This window comes from Podarcis tiliguerta (assembly GCF_965153285.1).
Source record: "Podarcis tiliguerta genome assembly, chromosome: 10".
Lineage (NCBI taxonomy): Eukaryota > Metazoa > Chordata > Lepidosauria > Squamata > Lacertidae > Podarcis > Podarcis tiliguerta.
The window spans coordinates 43689258-43713849 of NC_139543.1; the positions used below are offsets into that span (position 1 = coordinate 43689258).

Here is a 24592-nt window from a genome sequence, read left to right on the forward strand (position 1 = left end):
CCGTGGTACAAACGCTGTTGCCCTAATCTACAGATCCATCCTAAACATATTTAGCTTGTCATTTTATAAAATGTTATTTCTGCAGCATGTTTATTTTTTAAAAAATCTAAGCACAGAACCCAATTTTTGTACAGGGCCTATGCTTACCACTAGCCATATGAGGCAACAGATGCTAGGAAGCAGCAGAGGCAGCCTCACAGGCGTTCCTCCTGGCTCCAAGATTCACTCTTCACTGTTGGATGCCAGAGCTCTGCCTGCCACATGGCCTGGCCGCCCTAAATGAACCTGCTTCCTACAGGTGTGGCATAGGCCACTGCCCCCATTGCCAGTGATGAAATAAAATCCAGCTACCAGTCCAGTTGCATTGTGTATATCAAATGGAAGTACACCATCTTGTGCTGTACCTCAGGCTGCAAAATGTCTTGGGCTGACCCTGCAGTGAGCATTTTTCTAATGCTGGAGTACATCACTTATCACCCCTGTCTGTCGACTGTGCCGTCTGAGGCTGGAGTTGGCATCTGACAGCACCAGACTGGAGGGTTACAGGACTGGGTGAACCAACATGTTCAGCGGGAAGTGGGAGAGATTGTTCAGTTTCAGTCTAATTCAAATATCCTTCATTGGTATGACGACATACAAACATTATCAACATTTAATGGAGTAAAGTAGGAGGTACAGAATAGGTGTATATTTGTTCAAAGCTACGGTTCTTACTGGAGAAGTAAGCACCGCTGAACATCATGGGTTTTTCTTCCAAATAAACATGCATAGATACCACCAGGCTATACAATATTTCTTGCTTCATTTGTCAGATGCAGGAAGCTGCCTTATATCCAATCAGACTATGTGTCCATCTAGCTCAGTATTATCCACACTGCCTGGCAGCTCTCCAGGGCTTTAGTCTGAAATCTTTCTCAGCCTTAACTGAAGATAGCAGAGAAGAATCAAATATAATTACCAACCCTTGCCTCTATATTCACATTCACTAATTGGTGGTGAAAGGTGCTAACCACCCACTCACACCATTAGTGAGGCTTAAGGGTGGGAAAGATGGAATTTCCCCACCTCCAGCACATCTTTCGGGGCGGGGAGCATTTCTGTCTCCATAAATGATTATGTGTATGGAAGAAAGCTTGTTGGTAGTTATTGGAGATTAATTAACTCAGATTACAAGGGGCAAAGTCTTCAGTATAAAAGCTTGATCTCTCATGCAGCCTAAGCCTATGTAGGTTTACTCGGAAGTAAGTAAAGGGGTCCAATCTATTTAAAATTTCCTTGGTTTGTTCTCAGGAGCGTTCTTTGAAGGGCTGAATACAAGTTGTTGCCTGTCACAGAATGAAGAGGGGAAATTCATTAAAACGTACCAAAAAAATAAATAAATATCCGTGGCAAATGACGGACTTTCTTTACGGGACGCGTTTCCAAGCATCTGAAAAAACAATATAACGCGCCCGGCGCAGAACGGGTTAATTTAAAACCAGTGTTTGGAAAAGTAGTTCCAGCCTGCCCTCCCTCCCCTCCCCTTCCTTGTCCTTTGCAGGACGCGTCACCCTGGGTGTGGAAGGGAATATCCATGCGCAGGGTTGCTAAGGGTGAAACTTTTCATTTACTTTGCTCACTTTGGGCCAGGGAGAGGGTGGCTTCAGGTTCCCTGCGCAGGGAGGGAAGGAAGGAAGTAGGGGGCGCCCCAGTCAACATCCCCCCACCCCACTTCTGATTGGGCCTGTAGAAGGGGGAGAAGTTATCTAAAACAGCATCCATTTAATTTTTTTATATAAAAAAAATCGAACGCCCACCACCATATCAGCACTTTGTGAGAGAGGAACTCCCAAGAAACACCCTGGAAAGAAAAAGAAGCCACCAAACCATCTCACCTGGTGCTGAAAAAAAGAAGTAAGTGATGGCTTATTGCTAGAATTGAGGGGTGATGAGGGCAAAGGAAGAGGAACGATTTCCATAGTCACACGATTTAAATATTTTCTTGAACGGTGTTTTTCTTCCGCACGCCTGCTTATCTCGTTGGGGTTTTGCTTGCGCCTCGTATATTCCTTTAAGGAACGAATTAATCGCATTGTGCTAATAAGATTTCCAGAAGCCGCCAGTCTTCCAACTCCGCTCCTGGTTCTCTCAAGGAGAGAAGGGCTGGCTTCTACTCAAATCGTCGTAGGCAGATCTGTTCTGCCCCTTTAAAAGAAAGGAGGAAAAAATGAATCCCTGCCTTAGTCTTAATAGCGCTGTGTCTCTTACACGGCACTCCCCCCCCCCCCCACAACAAAAGCGATTAATGTTTTTCATTTCATGGTGAAGGGAGGTTGAAAGTCATTTGGGTTGAACGATTGAAAAATGTCCCCGGTTCACCATTTTGTTTTTACTCATTTTACCGGAGTGGATTAAAAACAAACAACAACAGCCACCCCAGATCCCTCAGGTAATTCGCGAGGATCGAGTCCTCGGACCACCTATCGTGCAAAAAAACCTCCTCTCTGCCTTCCTCCCAGGTTCGTGTGAATTAGGGGAGGAAATTTCGATCCTTTTTAAGAATGTAAACGGTGGTGGAGGTAACAACAACAACAAGAACAACAACACCAAAGCGGTGGCCGTGGGGGATCTTTGGGACCCAAGCGAGGAAAAAGATGGTTTCTGTTCCGCTTCGTTCCGCTCAATCCGGATCAATACTCAAAAGCTCGGCTTTTGTCAGGAAAAAAGATGGTTCCAGCCCGTTTTGTGCTCGAACTTTCTTTCCCCCTCCCTCCTCGGAATAGATAGAGCCCCGGGGGCCTCTTTAGGATTTCTTATGTCACAAACGCAGACCTAAAACAAAGCAAATATAGATATGTTTATATTACAGTGTGGGGTAAAAGGGGGGAGAAATCCAGCCTCCCGCAGCCCCAAAGCTTAAGTGGGATGATGAACTTGTTCTCCTTCCCGCAGTGATTTAATAATGGGATGGAGGAGGGGAGGCTCAGGGAAACCAAACGGCAGCACTGGACTCGGCTTTGGGAGCAGTTTTCGGTGTGGGAAGGGCCTTTGGCCGTCTTCTTCCTCTCATTCATCGTGACAGCCACCCTGTGAGGTAAATTAGGCCCAGGGATCTGCCTCGGAGGGCCCTGCAGGTGTGGGCCTGGGGCGGCTTGGAGCCCAAACCCACATTTTTGCACTGCCCTCGAATTTAATTTTGGGGTGTCATCTCCGTGGCCCCCCATTATTGAGAAGGGGGATTTCGGGAGGGAAGGCTCTCGGCTATGGGGCGGGGGCGCCTGTGACCCAGAAGCTTGGGCGGCCCTGAAAGGAGAGCCCAGAGCCTGGAGGTAAAGGTCAGGGCCAGATCACCTTCACTCGGCCTGCGCTTCTCCTCGGCCTCCGCCCATCTTGGGGGGGGGGGGGTTCCTTTAGGAAGAGGAGGCTGCAAGCGGTTCTTTGGTGCGTGCATCCCTCGGGAAGGGGAGGCGGAGGCCGGCTGCTGGTTGGGGAGGGAACAGGGGAAGCGGCCTTTCCTCCTCCTCGCCCCCCAGTGCGGGCCGCATCTCCCGGCTTGGTGCCTTGGCTGTCAGTTTCAAGGCGCACTTGTACTAGCGGGGATTTACTTTCGAGTATTGCAAGGACGCCTAGCGAAGTCTCTGTTTCGTAGGCCTAGCAGCTCTTCCTGTGTGTGTGTGTGTTGGTGTGTCTTTTTTTGGGGGGGGTGTTGTCTACTTCTGAGCTACCCAGCAGGAGCAGATGTGAGTTGCAGCCGTAACAATAAGCCCTGATTGAAATTTCCTCCGCTTAATCCATCTCCCGCCCCGCAAGCCGCCTCTCCGCGCGGGGGAGAAAGAGGCCGAGAAATTAGTTATTCCACATAGAAATCCAACAATGCAAGATGGCATGTTGAGGCCGGGGGGGGGGGGGATGGAGGGGGGGGGAGAAGCGTTGAGCAATCGAGCACAGAGAGCGCATGCGCCTTGGAAAATTTTGTGCCGTGCTCCACTGAGCAGGCGCTAGCTGTCTGGGCCAGCTTTGGCGCAAAGCATATTGAGAAGGGTAGTTAAAAGGCAAAGTAGGTCACTCGCCCAGGCGCTGCATCTTGTGTAGGAGAAAAGCAGGGCTCGCTACGTAGTACAACTCCCGGGACACTCCAGTCGAGGCAGAGCGGAGGGGAGGGGGCTAGCCCTAATGGGTGTTGAGGCTTCCTTGGCTGGGTCATTCATCCGTGGACCTTGGCACGGGCGATTATTGAAGTTGTGGGGCAAGGGGGCGGGCGTGGAGCAGGTCCCCGTGCGGGACGGTAATGCCAGTTTTGCGTGCGCGAGGAGGCCTGGGAGGGAGGTGCCCTGTGCAAATAACGCCCACAGACGCAGGAGGTTTTGGCAGGAGAAGAGGGAGTGGGTTGTGCAATCGTGGATCGAGAACGTGTCTTCCTCGGGCTTGCCCCTCCCCAGGCACCGTCGCTTTGTATTGCATCTGTACTTAATTCAGATTATCCTCTGAATTGGGTGCATTGGTGAGGTGGGGTCAACTGAATCGAAGGGTGCTCTTTTGCCTGGGTGTGGCTTGCAAGCAAATGTTAGGAGACTATTATAAGATTCTGGCTTATATTGGGTAAAGCAATGATGGCTTTATGAAGCCAGCGTTGTACTGCTTTCCTCCCCCCAATAATTGTCGTATTTTGTGTAAGGGTCAGAAACCTGGCTCACAAGGTCATTATTTTAAGTATTTACTCAATATGACTGGACCACTGTAGAATTTCCTCATGTGCAAGTGATGTACCTTGACAATGCCTGTATTACTGAGACATTATTCCCTAATGCCAGAGATTGTTCTTGCATCGAATCATAGGCAGATGTCGTGTAGCTCATTATTCCACATTGTGTCATGTGCTTGTAATTGTCTCGTGCAAAATAAATTGCTACTTGCCTCTGACATTTTCAGAACCATAGTCCTGAGGTAATGTGCGCCTTTATTGATGAAGTTCTGCAGAGAAAACAAGGGATTCCGTATTGACTGTTATGCTTTGCCACCTGCAGTCATCCCCTGTGTAGGTTGCCATATTAACAGCCTAGGGATTACTGAATCCTGATGGATATAAAGCTTATTTTGTTGACGTGTAAGCTAGATTTATATTCCTTGGTGGACCTTTTTTCTAAAATAATTTAGACTGTTGTGCTAAATTATGTGGGGTCAGCTAGTGTTTGATGATTATTATTTGTATAGATGTTATAACACAAACATTTAATTTACCATTGTAGTGATAAATGCAGCATGGTATATCCAAAGAGTAGAAGTTTAGATATCTGTAGTTTTTCGTACTATCTTTAAAGACTGACAACCATCAAAGTTCTGCTTGAAGAAAAGTAATACATTCCTTTCATTTCCCTGAGAGAGAAAGAGCCAGATGGACAAGGGAACTCCTGTGAGAGACAGTCTTTCCATTCTCCAGCTGTAGATGCCTGTCTTAAAGCCATACTATGAAAGAGCACCCCTCAATCAGGACAATGGTATTTAGGTCTGAAAGTTGCAATCCTTTGTACACTTATCTGCAAGTATGCCCCTTTCAACTTGGTGGTATTTACTCATGTGCATAATTACTCTGAAGTGAGCTGTAACTGAATATTCTGACCAAGGCATTCAGCATGTACATAAGCAAAAACAGTTTATTTCCTGAAAACATACTTGTAGACAGCTCTGTGTCCCTTTAGAAACAAAAAAATACTATCAGATCTGAATTATAGTAGCTAGTTTCCAAAATGTGTCATCCTTATAGAAATATAAGGTCTCTTAATGCCAGTCATGTATTACCCTCTCAAGCTTGCTAGGCTTTCAGTACAGCAGACTGAAACTTTGCTATATGTGGAATAAACGCAGAAGTAAGCCTATTTGTTTACTGAGGGTGGTGTGGGTTGAACTTGCACATGAGCTTCTGTTCCAAGCTGATTGTGTGCTTTATGGTAGGGGTTCCCAAACTGAATATCATTCAGGTGTTCCACAGCATGCTGGTGAAGGAATTCTATAGAATCCTATGAAATTCAAATTGTAGTACAACAAAATAACAATATAAGAAAAGAAGAAGCAATAAAAATACGATTAAAAGTCATACAGTATTTAGCACAGTGCATTCTGTTGCGAACTGCCCTGTAATCTTTGGATAAATGGCAGTATGCAAATGTAATAATAAAATTACAAATAATTATAATTGCTGCAAGAGGCATAAACAGAATTTAGGGGTTTGCCAAGACCCACAGGGGCTCTGTGGGGGGAGAAATTTGAGGATCATTGCTTTAAGAATAGTTCTTTAGCCAGAAATCCATTGGAAGGCTCCATCTTAAAGAGTTTGTTTGACTGCCTAGCTTGAAAATGTTCTGCTTCTAGTTGACCTTTCAGAAATTTGCCTTACTCAAATTTCTCCTGTGGCAATTTCCATTTGAAGAAGCACATTCAAATAGCTGTGATAAAACTTCTCACGGTTTAGTAACTCCTGAAAAACAAGCTCCAAGGTCTTGGGCTGTGCTGTTAGCGGTCAGGCCATGGTCAACTATACAAGACTGCATTCAGATTAATTTTTTTAGAGAGCTCTTCTGTTATTTGCTGCAACTTGATAATACAGCAGGCATAGAATCAGCAGGTTTCTGTGGACATGCTTAATGCAGAGTTTAGTTTTTTAACGCTTTAGTGAAACACAATAACACAAAGTCCTGCTGGTTCAAACCAAAGACCTATCAAATCCAGTTTGTTTCCTACAGTGGCCAACCAGATGCTTATGGGAACAAATACAGCATAAGCCCAATAGTCTGTTCTTGTTCCCCAGCAACTTTCAGAAGCATGTTGCTTCTGATCCTGGAGAACAGCATACAGCCATCATGACTAGTAGCCATTGATGGGGCTACTTTCCATGAATCTGTCTACTCTCTCAAATACTGGTGGTGGTGGCCAGTGTTTGAAATTTGCCAGGTGAAGATGCCCAGGCGCCAGGATGATGCCTGCCATCTTCACCATCTCGAGATGCATGCCTGGAATCCTTGGGTCTTGAATGTTTTCACACACTTGCAACACATCCTGTAGAATTCTTTATATTATATTTTATTTGCACAATCAGAATGAATTTCAGGAACCAAAAATTTGTCATTTTGAAAAATACAACTTTCAAGCTGTCTGGCCCCAAAATGGCAACTAGGCATTCTTTTTGGTGAATGCAACCCTGGTTTTAAGGAATCACCACCTATAATCACTACATTTTCTGGTAGAAAATTCAGTATCTTACCTGTGTACAGTTTGTACAGTCATTGTGTGCTAATTCCTTCTTTCACACAATTTTGTCTAATTTCAGCTGTTCGTACACTAGGGCAGTTTCAAACATTGTAGGCAGATAAGCTGCCACAAGTGTTCAGAAATGGCGTGTAAGATGGAAACTTATCCAGTAGCTTCCTTTGTTGTTCCTTTGTTCCTTCTTCAGGATAAGCTTATATTTCTTACTAGCTCCAAACACCACACCAGAAGAAGCAGTTTAACATATATGCCTGAAGTTTGGAGTGTATCCTTTTGCCCTTCCTTTTTTAGTAGGCACTTGTTATAGGGGATCCTAAGGAAGCAAAAAGCTAGTCTCTATCCTGCTAAGCTGCCAAGATAATACATATAGCTTTCATTTTTAATATCCTTCATTTTCTATTATTTTTTATGGGGCATTTAGAGTTGTATTTAATAGAATGAGTGAAATGGTGATGATTGGAGGTCTCCTAGAATGTTAGTAAAAAAAATGGGGGGATAAAGAAGAAAAGTTTGTGTTTGGGAACCTAAGCCAGTCTTCCATGATCTATTGTCCTTCAGGTGTTTTGGGCTTCATCACTGGCCAGTGGTCAGTGATGATGGGAGCTGTACACCAAAACATTAGAGGTCAGCACGTTGGGAAAGCCTGACCTAAAGTTCTCTTCCAGGCCACATAGTACTAACCTTCCTGAGTCTTCCTGATGAACGTATGCCTTGTTTTTATATCACTTGGGATCAGAAGCTACTGTTAGTTCCATCCAGGATTACCTTCTGTTTATCTGAGTTGACCTTCTGAAGCTATTTTCAGAAGAAACACCTTTTCAGCTTTTTGTTATCTATTTAATATTACAATGTCAAGGATCGCTGGTGTTACCACAATGGGATGAATCACCACTAAACTAGTTTCTGTCTTTTGAAATGTATTGATCTGCCTTGCTCCAGTGTCTTAAAATGAAACTTTGACTCATTAAGACAGTAGCAACTACATGAAAGCTCTGCTAGTGGTGCTATCAATGGCATTGTCCAGATAGCAACACCTCTCTTCAGTGGCACCCCAGTTATGAGAATCCTTCCCATTAGAGGTGCAGTTGGTCTCGTTAGCAATTTTAGGCACTTTAAAAAATATGTATTTATTTATTGAGGCTCTTGAAGGAAGTTCAGCCACTCCAGGGGTGCATATATTTTGCTGGTTTGATTTACTTTATAACATTTAACTTACTGTGATTTTTTTAAAGGATCTATTGTATTTTTTATTGTGTAGTTTTACAGCTATTTATGTTGTATATCACCTTGCAATCTTTGGATGGTGAATGGTCTAGAGATAAACTAATAAATAATAATGTTTGACAGCATACAAAGAACCAAAGAAATGTGTATGTGTTAAACGCATAAAGGGATATTCTTCTTTACAATCGTCAAGGTGCAAATGCACTTTGCACAGTCTTTGATTTATTATTGCCAGCTATGATGTTGAATTCTCAGGAATCAGTTTCTGCAATTAAAAGTATAACTATTGTGCTGCAACAGTATTAAGGATACAATATTTCCACCTTACATTTCATTTCTCTTTGTCTTTTTCAGAATTGTTTGGAGCCAAAATCCGTCTATGTTTGTGTCCGCTGTCTATTTTTAATATACTGCCCTACCTTGCTTGCTGTGAAGGGAGTATGCATCTGGAGATCAAAGTTGCTCTGAACTTCATCATCTCATATCTGTACAACAAGCTTCCACGGAGGCGGGCCGACTTGTTTGGTGAAGAGCTAGAGCGGCTGCTGAAGAAAAAATATGAAGGCCATTGGTACCCAGAGAAGCCCCTGAAGGGTTCTGGCTACCGCTGTGTTCACATTGGGGAGACGGTGGACCCCGTAGTCGAGATGGCAGCCAAGCGGAGTGGGCTGGCTGTAGAGGATGTGCGGGCCAATGTTCCTGAAGAACTGAGTGTCTGGATTGACCCATTTGAGGTCTCCTACCAGATTGGTGAGAAAGGGTCTGTCAAGGTCCTATATCTAGATGACAGCGAGGGCTGCAGTGCAGCCGAGTTGGACAAGGAGATCAAGAGCAGCTTCAATCCTGACGCTCAGGTGTTCGTCCCCATTGGCAGCCAGGACAACTCCTTGTCCAATTCTCCATCCCCATCGTTTGGCCAGTCACCCAGCCCCACGTTCATCCCTCGCTCTGCCCAGCCCATTACCTTCACCACTGCCACTTTTGCTGCCACTAAGTTTGGCTCAACCAAGATGAAGAAAGGCGGAGGAGCTGGAGCAGCCACCAGTGGCACAGGGGTTCCACCACAGCAGCAGCAGCGCCTGGCCAGGTCGCCCACCAATGGCCTGCTGAAGCACAAAGGTCTCTCCCTGTCTATGCATTCTCTGAACTTCATCGGGGGCAGTACGGCCCCTCAATCTCAGCTCTCCCCCAATGCCAAGGAGTTTGTTTACAATGGTGGATCGCCAGGAGCTAGCAGCCTCTTCTTTGATGGTGTAGCCACCGAAAACCAGGCCGGCGGCATGCCTCCTGCATCCCAATTCAGTGCCAGTGGCGGCGGCGGCAATTTTGACATGGCTCAGGTCTTTGGGGGCAGCACCAACAGCCTCTTTCTGGAGAAGACACCCTTCGTGGAAGGACTCAGCTACAATCTGAACGCCATGCAGTATCCCAGCCAGTCGTTCCAGCCAGTGGTTTTGGCCAACTGACCACCATGAGAGTATTCTGGGGAAAATAACTTCCAAAAAAAGAGAAAAAATAATTAGAAATATTTGAAATCTTATAAATATAGCTTCTTGGAAAGAGACAAATCCTGATTCGTTGTGTCATGCCAGGAAGCGCTGCTGAAGCACTGATTATTTTTTTAAACTTGTTTCCTGTGCTCTTTCCTATCCGTTGTTGTACACTTAATGAGGAAGGTTATTGTTCCAGCCCAGCAGTGGTGGGAGCCAGAGCCACTTTATATTATGTCCCATGCTGCTTCTTGGAACTGGTTCTCAAATATTCTTACTGCAAGGATGGCATTTTTCAGGGTGCTGTCATGTCCCTTGCAGCCAGATACCTTGATTTCTCCCCCTCCCTGTTTTGGAGTGATGGGGGATGATTTAGACGGCTTCTGGATGTGTGAAGTCTCAAGCACTTCCTAGGGTAGGCCTGGGCTTCTCAGTGTGTAATGAGAGGCCCAGACAGTGGAGCAAATGTATTCATTTCTCATAACTCAGTTTTTGTATTCCTATTGCAAAATGGGAGTAGAACAAAGTTCTCAGCTTCTGTTTCTTCCTGCGCTAACTGGTGATGGCAAGGCCTTAGCCCCTCTAGCTTCAGGGGAATGCTGGAAGGGGCAGCATTGTAGCATCTGGGACAGGTTTTTCCCCCCTACAGTTTTCCATTGTAAGCACCTCCTCTCCCCTTAGCCCCCTTAAGAGCCTGGAGTTAGATGTACTCTTTGGGAAGCTTAGATCCCGTGTCAGCTGCTAATGCTATGATGTATAAATAGGACTCTAGATGCAAACACTTCTGACTTGTGAGAAAAATTGATCCATGTATATTGCACTCTCTTTCAAGGGTAGGAGTGAGAGCTGGCCTTCCAGGGTTTTTTTTGTGCCTGAGCAGCCCCCATTGATGTTCCTCTGGACCAATTGCCTTGGTTTATGGGGTTCTGAGCTCTTCTGTTGACAGCTGAGCATTTGGTTACTAATTCTCATGGAAAGAATGGTTTCCTGCTCTTGACTATGATAGCACTACTTTTTGGCAGGGAAGAGGGAGTTACAGTGCAGACTGCTTTCTGGATGAATAGCATGAGGGTTTGCACTTTGAATCTCATGTCTCTTAAGACTTCTGACCAAAAACCTTATGATTTTTCATTTGAAAGGAAGCAGGCATTCCTGTACGGAAGAGCGCCCCACATATCAGGTCCAGTCTGGACTTGTTCCATTTCGAGACTCTGCATGAGGAATGAAGTGGGCTTGCTGTAGAATGTTGCTCAACATGTGGTGAGAAGAAAGTGTTCTCTGATAAGAATGTAGAGTCTCTCCTTCCTTATTGTTGCTATTGAACTAGGAATCCTAATGGTATTCCCTGCATCTCCCTTTTCTGTCATGAGAGGACAGCCTGGAAGACAGGGACAGTAGTGGCCTTCAAGAGTGAGTTTTTCTTTTTCTTTTGGCAGATGATTGGCAAACCTTTCCCCATCTATGCCTTGTGAGATAATTACTGAGTCCAAAAGTTTACTTATCTATGGCGATAAGGGGTGAGAGAGAGCTTATGGGGAGATAACATAGATGTGGCTGTGGATTACATACTCTAGGCATATTCTCTCTACCATCACTATCTGCTCCCCACCCCCAAACAGCATGGTTTGGACCGTGTATAAAGTGTTGCTTTTGCACCTTCTCTGGCAAAGTCATATTGAATAAATAAGCTACAATTCTAGAGCTCTCCAGTGACTTGACCTGGAGACTTGCGTTTCCACTTAAGCTAAACTGAGGATTCCCTGTAGGACTGTATATGAGCCTTAACTGCTACAAGCATCTGTCCTCCTGTGAAGGATGCCTAACTCTGATGCACTAGAGATCATTCGGTGAAATTGATGGGAAATGTCTCCTGCCCAGGCCACAGCGATGTGGCTTATGCATGAGATCTTCTCTAGGTATCCCCAAGTTGAGCCCTTTTTTATTTCTTTGTACCCCTTCTTACTTCTGCCTCTTTGCTGGGCTGAGGAAAAGGACACTAAAAAAGAAAAAAACTTATTTGCATTCTGCCTGTTTTCTGTGAGCCACTATGGGGTTGAGGAGGGAAGAAGATACTATTGGGCAGTAATGTGATGGGTGAAGTTTCATGAAGCTAGAAGTCCTCAACCTGAACAAGACACGTTAGACCTCTTCAGTAAACACATTTGTTTGTCTTCCCCCCACCCCACCCCCACTCCCAACATTACCACTGCCACCCACTTCTTTCCCCTCAACATGTACTGTAGACTGCCATGCTTTTACACTGGACTTCCTCCCTAGGAGAGGCTCCCTATCTGCCCAGCATAATCTCCGCCGAGAACTTCCACATGCAGCAGAAAGCTGCCCTGAGCCACTGCCTTGGGTGGGGTTATGTACCCTTCTCAGGCTTAAGTATATTGAAGGGAGGGAGAGAACCTCACTAGCACCTGCAACATGTGATGTTTCACACTGCTTTGTCCTGTTAACTGCTTTTTGAAAAGAAGTCTGCGTTCATAAGGAGGAAAAGGGGAAGGACCAACCTCTGTATTTCCTAAAGGAACACATACCGTGCTTCAGAAGCATTTCCAGTGCTGGCGACAATGAAACTCACGGCCTCTTTTTTGGTCTTGTTGTCTCAAGAGTTAGACGTTCAGCTTCAATTTTATTTTTAAAACCTGCACTAATTTACCTGGTTTCTTAGGAAGAAAAAGAGATTTTTTTTAACTTTTATTTTTATGGGTTTGTGTTAATTTTTTTGTTGTCCGTTTATATTGAATAATTTGCTACATTTGTAAAATGTAAGAGGTATATATAATATATGTATATTTCTAACGTAAAAAAAAAATTGAACTTTTTTCTTTTCAAGATTTTTTCTTAGAGGAGAGAGAAAAAAATATTTTTTCAGGAAAATTTTAAAAAAGCAGCAGTGAAAGCTCCTTTTCTCCCCTCGCTTCCCTCCTTCCTGACCCTTTTTGAAGAGCGAATCAGCAACGTGTGATCTTGGAGTATGGATGGACACAAAGAGGACAGAATTATGTATGTTTTTTAATGCAGAGGTCCATGCTGTTCTTGTTTGGTTTTTTGGTTCTTACATGCAGGGGGCCATTGAGTAGGGATCCAGAGGGGGTTTCGTTCTTTTTCTTTCTTTTTTCTCTAGCGAAGGAGGAATACAATCAGAGTTTTGTATTCAGAATGTTGTGCAATATTTTGGAACAGGACATTGGCGTGTCTAGAGATTTAGTTAAAAAACAACAAAGGTTGATCAAATCTGTACAGTTTCTATTGTTCCAGATTTTTTTAAGTTTGTATTAAAAGCATGATATATAATAGCCTTTTGTCCCTGTTGTTTGTGCAAGGGCACTAAGGGTTTAAAGGGTGGGAAATAGATTTTGGGGGGGATTGGGAGGGACATTTCTCCAGATGGGTGCAGTAGTCTAAAGCCAGAAAGTAAATGTCCTGAAGACAGGCTCAGCTCTTTTGAGACATCCCCAGGGTGAGCGAGGAGCTCGCTGCAGAAATAGCACAGACCAGACGTGACTGATACCTGCTGAAAGCCACCTGGATGATAACGGGAAATGTTGCAGCAATGAAATCTCCCAAAGCATGGTTGGAAGCCACTGAATGCCATATATAAAGCAGAAAATGCTGTTTAGCACCACGACCTTTTCCTGGCTATTACATCTTTAATTGGACTACGTTTCTACCACAGTATTTCTATGTGGAAGTAAATTTGACTGAATTCAGTAAGAATTTGACTTAACATTTGTGTATTAGAAGTAAGTCAGGTGTATGGGGCAACACCTAGCTTAAAGGATACCAACATTTTCTAAAATTTCTGCCTTATATAAGAAAACCCTTAAGTGTATTGGTTATTCCAAATGCTATTGGTAAATGCAATCGGAGGGCTTTGCGAAAATACTCGCTTTGCTTCCAAATAGTGTTTAAAACATGGCAGCATGACAAGTGCTAGTGATTGTCGGAGCATGCAAAGTTAACCGTAACAAAATCACGAAAAGTGCCCTAATTATATGAATAAAATGAAAGCATGTTACTACATAATGCTATACTAACCAAGAACTCAGAAAATAATGTTGCACTGGAGTTTCGTAATACTACTACCCCTGCTAGCCTGTAAGGTGAGACATGTCCAGAAATCAACTAGGATCCGCAACACACTGCCCTTATTCCTGGATTAAACAAAATAGGTTTTTTGGGTAGCAGTAGCAATCGCCACTAGGGGCTTTTTGTGGCAGACCGTTTTAAGTGTTCAGTTGGCCCAGTGCTTCAGGATTTGGTGTCCTGACATGTGCAAAGAGTATTATGATGGTTTCAACGTTGCTTGAGTGTTGATTGTAACTGCATGCAAAAGCCAGTATTTTGGAAAGAATGTGCAGTATTTGTCATGCAGCACTTAAGAAGCCGCCATTATGAGCACCTAAAAAAGGGAAAGTGTTTTCTTCAAGTTAAGCGCCTTCCTCTAAGTAACAAACTATACCAAGTTTGGTCACAATAGTGCTTTGGTAGCCTAGCCAGAGCACCAAGTTCTAACATGTCTCCAGAAACTCCTGGATAGTTTCTCCCAAGCTAGGGTGTGGGGTGGTGGTTAGACATTCATCACAGGGGACTCCCATGTTAAGAGAATTTGAAATATTGAGTCATTTGAGAGGGAGGGATCCTACCTGAACATGGGTTATAATGTCAACAGCACTGGTATTTCTGCTTGCTGTCATTCCCTCTTAGGGCAACAACAGCTTACAGCATGAGTCATCCATGAAGGGCAAGGGAGGGCTGTCGGAGAACTGAAAAGAAGGCTGATCTTGCAATGCTTAAGATGTGAAGACAGAGCAACAGGCCTGGAGAAAGTGGATTGGAATGTAGGACTGCTGAAGCCTCAATTATTTAGATTATTGGATTTAAATAGGAGATACATGCTTCCCACACACAATAGCAGCTGGAAAATCACAGCTTCACAGAGGGCCTTACATTCTACAGCACTGCAAGCCCAGATTTTGCTAAATAATTCATTGTAGCTAGAAGAGTTTGATGTGGTAATATGTCTTAAGGTTTTTGAGCTGTTCCCCAACAGTACAGGGGCTGGTGTAAAAAACCCCAGAGAAATAGTAATAAGGCTATCTACTGGTTTTACTTTTTTAGTTTGCTGGCTTTTACGTTATCAGTTCAGAGTTTATGTACATATTAGCAGTATCAGTCATGTTAAAACTTTCAATTTACAAAACATCCATACCAAATTCCAAGTTAGCTACCACTAATTAAAAACCAGAGTAAAAATGTCAGTTACCCTGCTAAGGAAGAGGCTCAGGTTTTATCTTTGAGCTTCCACAATGTGGAGTTTTTGCAACTGTAAAGCAGCCATCTAGAATGCTTTCCTACAGGCTTCATTGATAGGCAGAACATGGCTTTCTGAGAATTCCAAATATAAGAAAATGAAATATTTTTTAGGGAAGATGCATTTAGAAATTCACCTATTGTGTAGAAAACACATTCAAGAATGTATACTTAAGTATGAATTGGTACAGTTTCATAATTTGCATACTAATGCAAAAACGGGGTGGAACAGAGTTGCGTATGTGAAACTGACACAGATCAGAATCAGACTGATCCCTCCCTTTACATCATTGTAACAGCAGGCAGGCACTAGAAAGGTGGTGTGGCTTCCACAAAGTGTAAACAATTGCATCTCTCCAATTCAAAATGTACCAATGCCAACTTTGCTGGCTGGACTTGTTGGAAGTATGGAGTGAGCAAAGGCAGAACAATTAACTGAGGGGGAAAAGCAGGCTTGCTAGATGTGCAAGACCCCCAACCAATTCAGGCTACGTGCTGGGATGCTGATCTAATGCTCCTTTTCCCTTTCCCTGTGGCAGAGCTGGTCTCCTGGCACCTCTAGGTTAGTTTTTTCTTTCCTGAATGCCATGGCATGTCATAGGCTGGATGAGTGGCAGAGTACACGGTCCCTCTGAATCAGGCCCCATCTTCAAGGGTTATGGTTCAGGCTAATGCACACATTTCATGACTTTTGTATAAATGAACAGTTAACAAGATAAGTTCCATAACATCCTTCTCCTATTCTTCCTCTGCCCCTTGATATAGTCCAGTGCCACCTCTTCCTCTTCCCCACTGTATATTATGTTTCTTGCTCAGGAGTGTGACAATTCTATACCCTACAATGCAGGTTTTCGTTTGGGGATGTTAAGTCTGCCAACAAAAACACAGGCAAGTAGGAAAGGCCTGGGCCAAGGATAGCCAGCCTTAAAACCTTAAGTGCCTGTCTGTGCTCTTACCTCTGCTTTTCTGGCTTCCCTCCAACTTAAGCTGAATGAGTCTCGTTCATCCTGACCCCTCCACTAATTCGCTGGAGGGGTTACGCTTCCAGGCCTCCTGCTCCTCCCCACCTCTGCTGTGCTGACCTCACAGTGTGTCACCTTAGACAACCTTTTGTGCTTATCAGAAACAATTTCGTCTAGTTTTTCTCTCTCCTTTAACTTCATTGACTTCCGTAACGAATGGCTAGCATTAATTAATATTGCAGTCATTCCCAGTGAGAACAAAACCTGGGCTGTAAATAAGGGAAAAACACTCAGCTGTAGGTTCAGGGGCAATTGCACGTTTAAAAAATTGCTGATTATTATTTGCAAATGCACAGAGTCACTTGCAGGGCTCATTGCCTTTGAAAGGATCAGCATATTTGAAAAGCAGGCCAATGTGTTCCTTTGCTGAGATGGCTTGCTCTACTTTAGCTTTAGGAACCATGTGAAATTATGTCACTGATGTAACACAGTTGCAGCAAGGTTCTATTTTTCTTTATCCCAGCATTGTGAGGATGGGGTAAAGGTAAAGGGACCCCTGAACATTAGGTCCAGTCGCGGACGACCCTGGGGTTGCAGCGCTCATCTCGCTTTATTGACCGAGGGAGCCAGCGTACAACTTCCGGGCCATGTTGCCAGCATGACTAAGCCGCTTCTGGCAAATCAGAGCAGCGCACGGAAATGACGTTTACCTTCCCGCCAGAGCGGTACCTATTTATCTACTTGCACTTTGACGTGCTTTCGAACTGCTAGGTTGGCAGGAGCAGGGACCGAGCAACGGGAGCTCACCCCGTCACGGGGATTTGAACTGCCAACATTCTGTTTGGCAAGCTCTAGGCTCTGTGGTTTAACCCACAGCACCACCCGCGTCCCATGAGGATGGGGTACTCATGTCCAAAGAGTAATGTTCTAATTAAGGCCTGCTTCCATAAAGCCCCCTGTTTTTAGCAAGAGCTGTTGTGTTTGCTCCCACAAGAGGCAGTTGATGGCCACCAACGTGGATGGTTTTTGAAGAGGGCTAGACACACTTATGGAGAATAAAGCTGGCCACCAGTGGCCACTAACCCTGATGACTATGCTCTACCTCCACTGCCAGAGGCGGTATGTTTCTGAATACCCGGTTGCTGGAAACCGCAGGAGCTGCCCTCAGAACGCACTTGCAGGCTGCCCATAGATATCTGGTTGGCCACACTGAGAACACAGTGCAGAACTAGGTGGGACACCGCTCTGGCCCAGTGGGCTTTTCTTGTGGTGTAATGGTTATGATGCTGGACTAGGACTAGGACAGTCCACTGATGCTGAACTAGGTTCAAATCCTTACTTGGCCGTGAAATACTAGGGCTGGTGGTCTCTCAGTCTGACCTACAGCACAGAGTGGTTGCAAGGCTAAAATCGACTGTGGGGGGGACAGGTAAGAGAAATCATGTATTCTGCCTTGAGCTCCTTGGAGGAATGGTGGGATATAACTGTTAATTTTAAAAGGCCAGCTTTGCCCGCCCCCCCTGAGATCAACAAGTGTCAGAATGGGAAGTGTGCAGCAGGAGACACAAAACAAGAGCTAATAAGCAAAGTTCAATTCAACCTTCAGGTTTCTGTATCTGACTCCAGAAAAAGTATCATTGCTTGTTACCGTCCTCCCACCATGGCAAGTGTGATTTAAGTTTTTCAAAGTAAATGAGACTTGATTCATGAGCAATACAGATGGGCATCTTTATCTACAAAAGGAAGGATTTTATGTTCGTTTAAAGAAGAGCCTTTGAGTCAGTGAAGATAAAAGCTATTTGGCCTATTTATGTTGTGTTAATATTTAAAACTTCAATCCATAAATCATGAGTAGGAGAAGTGCTTTATATCCCGGCAAGCAATACTATTATGTTTAACTTGTGCTCAGCAAACGCAACCACAAATGGGATAGAAGCTGCTGGGTTGTTCCAATTCTTTTGGTTAATGATTGGAACGATGCGTCTCGACTGCTGTCATGTAGTCTTTCAGCATCACAATTCCCTACAGCACAATCAGTCCTTCCCAGGGAATGGTAGCTCTGTGGGGGAGGAGGGTAATGTGGGTCTTCTGATGACTCTTGGCACCCTTAACAACTGCACTTCCCAGGATTCTTTGCAGGAAGCCATGACTGTTTTAAGTGGCATAATATCACTACAAATATGTGGTGTGCATGTGGCCTCTGACTGCCATCTACAATATGTGTCTCCAGAGTTCCAAGGAAAGTCACATTTCTACCTCTCTTATGCAGGAGGGAGAGGATGCACAACCCACAGGAATCTGTCTCAGCTTGCTGTTGCCATCACATCACAATAACCAAGAGCATGCAGCAGCAGTGTTTAGATCAGTATGTAAGTGGAGGCATACAATCCACTCCCTTGATAAAATGTTTTGTATCTTAAATAAATGATGGGCTCTGCTGCACAAAGTCTTGTAGAAAGGAATCAAGAAAGGCTCCAAAATAGCCCCCAAACAGATCCTGACTTTGACAAAACAGGTAAAGCAAAGGGAAGCTTTCCTTGTGAATTTTAGGGAGCACAGAGAAGAATGGATCTCTTATATATTTTTCTGATTACCTCTGAGCTTTGTCTCTGATTTACTGTGTACTCCTCATTCTTCCAGGAGGATAGGCATGTTTTGCAGGAAAGCTAACGAAGAATTGCTTGGCATAATGTCTTTATAAATTTGTTAGTCCTTGAGGAAGGGGTGGGGAACCTGTGTTCCTTCAAATGTTGGACTGCAACATCCATCATCCCTGCCCATTGGCCAACCTGGATGGGCTTCATTACAGTGTGCATTTCCTGTCCCCACCATCCAATGATGTGGTCTACACAATGAGGTGGGTATTCGCACATTGTGGTGACATTGGACCCTGGCAAAGCCAAAAACTAGAGGGATGCTGGTTTTGGTGTCAGTTTGAGTTTTGTAATGTGTAATGACTGTACTGCAGGAAGTAAAGGGAGCTGCCATCAACCATGACTGATTGACAAGGGTGCCTATAGGATTCATTGTTTTGCAACCATTTTACGCTCATTCACAAATTAGACTGACATCACAAATGCTGCTGCATGTGCCCCAAATCCAGCCCCAGATGCTGGTATTACAGATTGCTGCAGAGATTATAAGCTCCCGTGTGTGTGTGTGTGTGTGTGTGTAAAGGCTAGATATGCTATGTTCCAGTTAAAAGATACTACAATCTCTAGGTGGAAACGAAGATCACAACACACATTTCTGCTTCATACGTCAGATAACTAGGAGAGAAGAAAGACTTCTTTGTTCCATTGCCAAAAAGCACAAAAGGGAATGCAACAACAGAACTCCGCAATGATTATGCATACTCAAAATGCTGCAGAGGAGAGACTGAAAGTAGCACAGTGATTATTCCTAGATTAGGGAAGTAAATATATCTTTAGGATTGGAACTTTGTGGGAAAAAATATCAAAGGAGCATTGTGTTCAAGCTAGGGCATTTTGCAGTTGTGCCATCCTCCACGATAGGACTGAAAGCTTGGAAGTAATTGGCAACAGTGGTATCACAGGGCACAGGACTCTGTGTTTTGCTTTTGCATAAATCTTATAACCTGGAGAGAGGACTGGTTGCACAGATGTTATGCCTGAGGGCTCCTCCGCCCCTATTTTTTCTTTTCTTTTTTAGCAATCCTTTCCCATGGAGACAAGGAAACAGATAACATGGCAACAACATTCAATCAGGTAATTTAAGTTCCCAAAAGAATTTGCAACTCTTTCCTGGGAATATGAGCAAATATTGACATGAGTCAAGACCGGGATGGATTTACCTGCAAGTATCTGTTTTCAGTACCAGATCACAGCCTCAGAACATGTAAGGAACACCTCGGATTCTAAACAGAGTACCTTTCATTCACCACTGCCAGCCCCCATGCATTTGGGAAAAGGGTTAAAGACTTGTAGGTCACAGGATAAAATGCTAGGAATTATTCACTGAAAGAGATTTATCATATACTGAAAGTACCAGTACTGCATTTGGACACTAAATGAATTATATTAGGAGGATGTGTAACCATTCTATGAGGTTGTGTAGGAAAGGAATGGGGAGGACATACAGACCAAATGTGGCCAGTGGAGAGAGCCCATTTCCCTCCCAACAAGGCAGCTGTGCCAGCTAGTGGGGCAGCTGCCTGCACTGTTAAGAACAGAGAAAACAACCCTGCAAGCACAAGCCAGTGAACAATCTCTCTGTCTGTGCGTCTCCCATTCCCTTTGGAACAGCCCTATAAATAGAGTCTTCTATTCTGGCCCTCTTGACGTCAGACTCCCAGCTCCTTAACTCTCTGCTAGTCTCCAGGAGCTGGCAGGCAGAGAGAGGAGAGCCCTTTGCTGCATGTGGCTGCTGCTGCAAGTTAACCCTTCACCTGTCGTCTTCTCAACAGAGATATATTTCGTGGCCATGGTTTGAATCTTTAGAATACATACCTGCCCAATGGATCAGATTTGACTGGTGTCATTTTGCCCAAATATTGGCTGAGTCCTGTGGCCTCTATTCTGCACACTTGGCCAACTGAAAGGTCATGTTGGCTTACAGAGGTGAAGATTTAGCAGCCGATTTACTTCTTCTGCCTCTTCCCCCACCTGCTCTTCTGCCCACCCCAAAAAAAGACCATTCAAAAGCTTTTTAAGAGGGTCACACATACTGAATAAAGGCAATTCCTCAGCAGAAGTGTTTCATGTAATAGAAGCAAGACAATGTGTTCAAATTAAAAACAGCCCGTGGATTCCCAAGCGAAAATACTTTTGTCACATAGAAGAGATGCTGTTTTCTCTTTTCCAGTTTGAAACATTAGCTAGCCAGGATGCCAAAGAACATACAATTCATCAAGGGAATAAGAAATACACTTGTTTTACATTAAGGTTGCAATTCAATGTCCATCTTTCCGGCTCCAAGAGGGCCTTTGGTTCTAAGGTAAGCACGCCTAAGATTGCACAGTAAGAGGAGCAGTCACTCAAAGGCACTTCGAGATTGTTGCTATTTAGGTGGGTGGGTTTGTGGATGGGGAAAGGCAATAGGAAGGTTTGTAACTAATGATGCAAATGTGACCAGGTCCAAAGTTGGAATAAATGCCAACAAATTCACCCTTTCCTCCTGCCCCCAACCCTAGATGAAAGCTGTCTCCTGCCAAAATGTCCTCTTCTATATAACTACTACTGATGTTACAGGAGTATCCTAACTGAGGTGCAAGTTTTGTGAACAAGGCGGGGCAGGTAAGGAAGAAAAAAAAATCTAGAGTACTAAGCAGCAATAGTTCACCAGATGCAGTCTGAAAGAGCCATCGTGAGATTATCTGTAACAGATCATGCAAAAGAAAAAGAGAAAAAGTAGTTTGGAAGAGCTCATAACAGGATTGTGCCCAGCACATACTTGAAAGAACTCATTCCCTGCATGTCATCTGTTTTGTGTTTCTACCCTTACTTGATCCCTGTCCAGAGAGGCAGCTCAGCCTTCTTGGAAATCTGGATAGACCCATCTTACTGGGTCATCCAAGGACCACAACAAAGCCACAGCTAGCACAGACTGCCGCCTAGGATGTAAAACATGTATGAAACACGCTGCATTCACACTACACCTTTAAATCACATTTGAAACCAGAGCCAGCCCACCCATGAGGCAAGGTGAAGCAGCAGCCTCAGGCAGCGGAAACACTCTCACAACTGCTGGAGAAGCAATCCAGGTAAGGGATGCTTCTGTGGTGGCAGAGCTGCTCAGCTTTCCTTCTGATCTCCCCCCACCCTAGAGGCAGAGAGAGCCAAGCGGTAAAAGAATGGGAGACCTATCAAAAACAGCAGTCTGCTAAGCTTTAGTAATACAGTGGTACCTCGGGTTACATTCGCTTCAGGTTACAGTCGCTTCAGGTTACAGACTCCGCTAACCCAGAAATAGTACCTCAGGTTAAGAACTTTGCTTCAGGATGAGAACAGAAATCGTGTTCCAGCGGCGTGGCAGCAGCGGGAGGCCCCATTAGCTAAAGTGGTACCTCAGATTAAGAACAGTTTCAGGTTAAGAATGGACCTTTGGAACGAATTAAGTACTTAACCCGTGGTACCACTGTACATGTTAGTCTTTCCTTAAACATTTGAGGAATAGCTAATGAAAATAGAGCTTCTTTTTACTTCCAACCCCTCTATTTTAGCTTGCTTTTATTCTCATGTTGGTTTCTCTTGAATAGCACAGCATAAGGTGGCTTGTGCATAACTTCAATCGTGTTGTTACTGGAGCATGGAGAGGGAACAGATAACTGGAGGACAGGTGGGTCTACAGATATTGAGACTTGTTGGTATCTTTGTTATGTGCTGAAGTTTTTAAGCCACTGGCTCTTAACATATTTATTGAATTAATAATAAAACATTAACCTGGAGGAAAAAGGAGGAGAAGGAGCTTTCCTAATACTGTATCTCCATACTAGGAAAAGGCTGAAATGTTGAATTTATGCCTTTAATGCATCTGATAAAGGCTGAAAAACCTTGCTGGAAAAAAAGGCTGGCAACCTCACTGCTGAATTAATGGGGAATTGCCAGGTTGACTGTTGCATTTGACACCCCTTACTACCCTTCTTTCCTGGAGACATTCCAGTAACTGCAGCCTCTCTGCCATGCACAGTTGCTGATTGGGGTCACTGTTCCCAAGCATTTGAAACTACCTATGAGGAGCACCTCATATCATATCCATGGCACTACTTAAGGTTGTAAATGCCTATTTTTCTTCTTAGGCACAGAGAGAGGATCTTGGACAATTAATAAAAATTACTGGAAATGTAGAGAACAACTGGCATATGGAAGGAGAAAAGGCTTCCATAGCAAACTATCTCCCTTGCCAATGATGATAGTTCTTGGAAATTGCTTCATTCTTTCTGGAAATACTTAACAAACAATTAGCAACCAAGGTATTGAGAATGTTATTTATAAATCCAATGAGGCAACAATATTCAGGAGGGACAAACCATCCTACATCACCCCCCACTTCCCTTCTCTGGGGCCTCATCAAAGTCCTCTCAGAGGCAGCTGTTTCTGTAAAGCAATATTTAAACATAAGAAAACTTAAGTAGCTGCTCATAATCCAACTTGCTCAGGAAAGTTTCTCCAGTCATTTGAGTCTCTCCTTGTCATAACCAATGAGAATAGAGCAGAGCAAAGGTTCCTGTAAAGCACTATGCCAGGGTAATTTAACTATATCACTAAATAATATTTACTTTAGAAGGGCTGAAACATTCTTATAGAGTCACCAGTCCTCATCCTTTAAGCCTTCTAGAACAGAGGCCTCCAGATGTTGTCAGACTCTGCAGCTCCCCATCATCCACAGCCAGCATGGCCAATGGACAGGGATGCAGTCCAACAACAACTGGAAGGCCATAGGCTCCTCTTACCTATTTCAGAAGCTAGGGCTGCAACTCCAACCCAATTACCTAACATCGTTAGGTAATTGCTGCAGGTTTGGAACCCACTACTGGGTCACAGCTTGAACTACACAGGTTGCAAAAACAACACAACCACATACAAATATATATTAAGCTATGAATAAGTGGGCCCCATGAGGTATGTGTGGCCTAAAGGTGGCCCCAGCCCTGAAAAAGCTGTCTTCACCTCCCCACTAATGTAAATGATCAACTCTGGGATAAAAAGACTGCAACCAAGACTGGCCTACTTGCAAATTGTATTTTCGCTTCCCACCCAACACTACCAGAGGATTTAAATGAAATGAACAAAACCACTTGAACTATATGCACACTGGACTCACTTCTGTTGACTAATCGATATATATTATTCCAATGGAACAATGAGAAAATCTACAGTCACTGTTGATCTCAGACAAGGCATCCGGGACGAAGTAAACACTCAGCGTTTGGTCCTTTGATTGCCATCGACAGAGCCCTGCTGTTTCTCCTTGTATAGTATGCGTGCAGGTCTGATTCCACAGATGTTGTTCAAACACATGCATATTAAATTTTAAAATAAAATGATTCATCACTGCAGGCCCAAGAGAGTCTGGCCGTAGACATTTACGTGCAACCCAAACTGGATTACCTTTTGCCAACAAAACATTAGTTTCAACTGCATGGGAAGAGGCCAGTGTTTAGCAGGTCATTTGGGTTGTTCCTAATAAAGGAATTGCCCTACTGTAATATTGGAGTGCTCACCAATTGCCCTTTTTATACTACTCTGGTACTGTTCTTCTATATATTAATTGACCAAATATTCCATGATCCATGATTGGAGAGTTTCTGGACTCAACCCCATCTCTCTGCCCCATATGGACTTCTGGAACTTCCTTACTGGCCTGTTTTTTACTCAGTACTTACCAGTTCCAGAT

The 24592-nt window shown here is 44.0% G+C and overlaps 1 protein-coding gene and 2 long non-coding RNA genes across 5 annotated transcripts; 1 reads left to right on the plus strand and 2 right to left on the minus strand.

The window, feature by feature from the left end:
- Positions 1-624: 624 nt before the first annotated feature.
- On the minus strand, positions 625-6921 carry LOC310658818. The gene is made up of 2 exons (XR_014502508.1): positions 3331-6921; positions 625-2811 (listed from the first exon to the last, which is right to left on the minus strand). It is a non-coding gene; the product is annotated as an uncharacterized lncRNA (long non-coding RNA).
- TOB2 (transducer of ERBB2, 2) lies at positions 1549-13258 on the plus strand. Of its 3 annotated transcripts, none has more exons than XM_083401188.1 (2): positions 1549-1893; positions 8818-13258. In XM_083401188.1, the coding sequence occupies exon 2, from the start codon at positions 8904-8906 to the stop codon at positions 9927-9929; it is 1026 nt and encodes a 341-aa protein (XP_083257314.1). In that variant the 5' UTR covers positions 1549-1893; positions 8818-8903; the 3' UTR covers positions 9930-13258. The 3 variants fall into 3 exon arrangements, with proteins under 3 accessions (XP_083257314.1, XP_083257316.1, XP_083257315.1); XM_083401190.1 differs by lacking the exon at positions 1549-1893 and adding an exon at positions 2222-2428; XM_083401189.1 differs by lacking the exon at positions 1549-1893 and adding an exon at positions 2944-3073.
- A 1795-nt stretch (positions 13259-15053) lies between these two features.
- LOC310658578 lies at positions 15054-17735 on the minus strand. The gene is made up of 2 exons (XR_014502376.1): positions 16069-17735; positions 15054-16022 (listed from the first exon to the last, which is right to left on the minus strand). It is a non-coding gene; the product is annotated as an uncharacterized lncRNA (long non-coding RNA).
- Positions 17736-24592: the final 6857 nt, after the last annotated feature.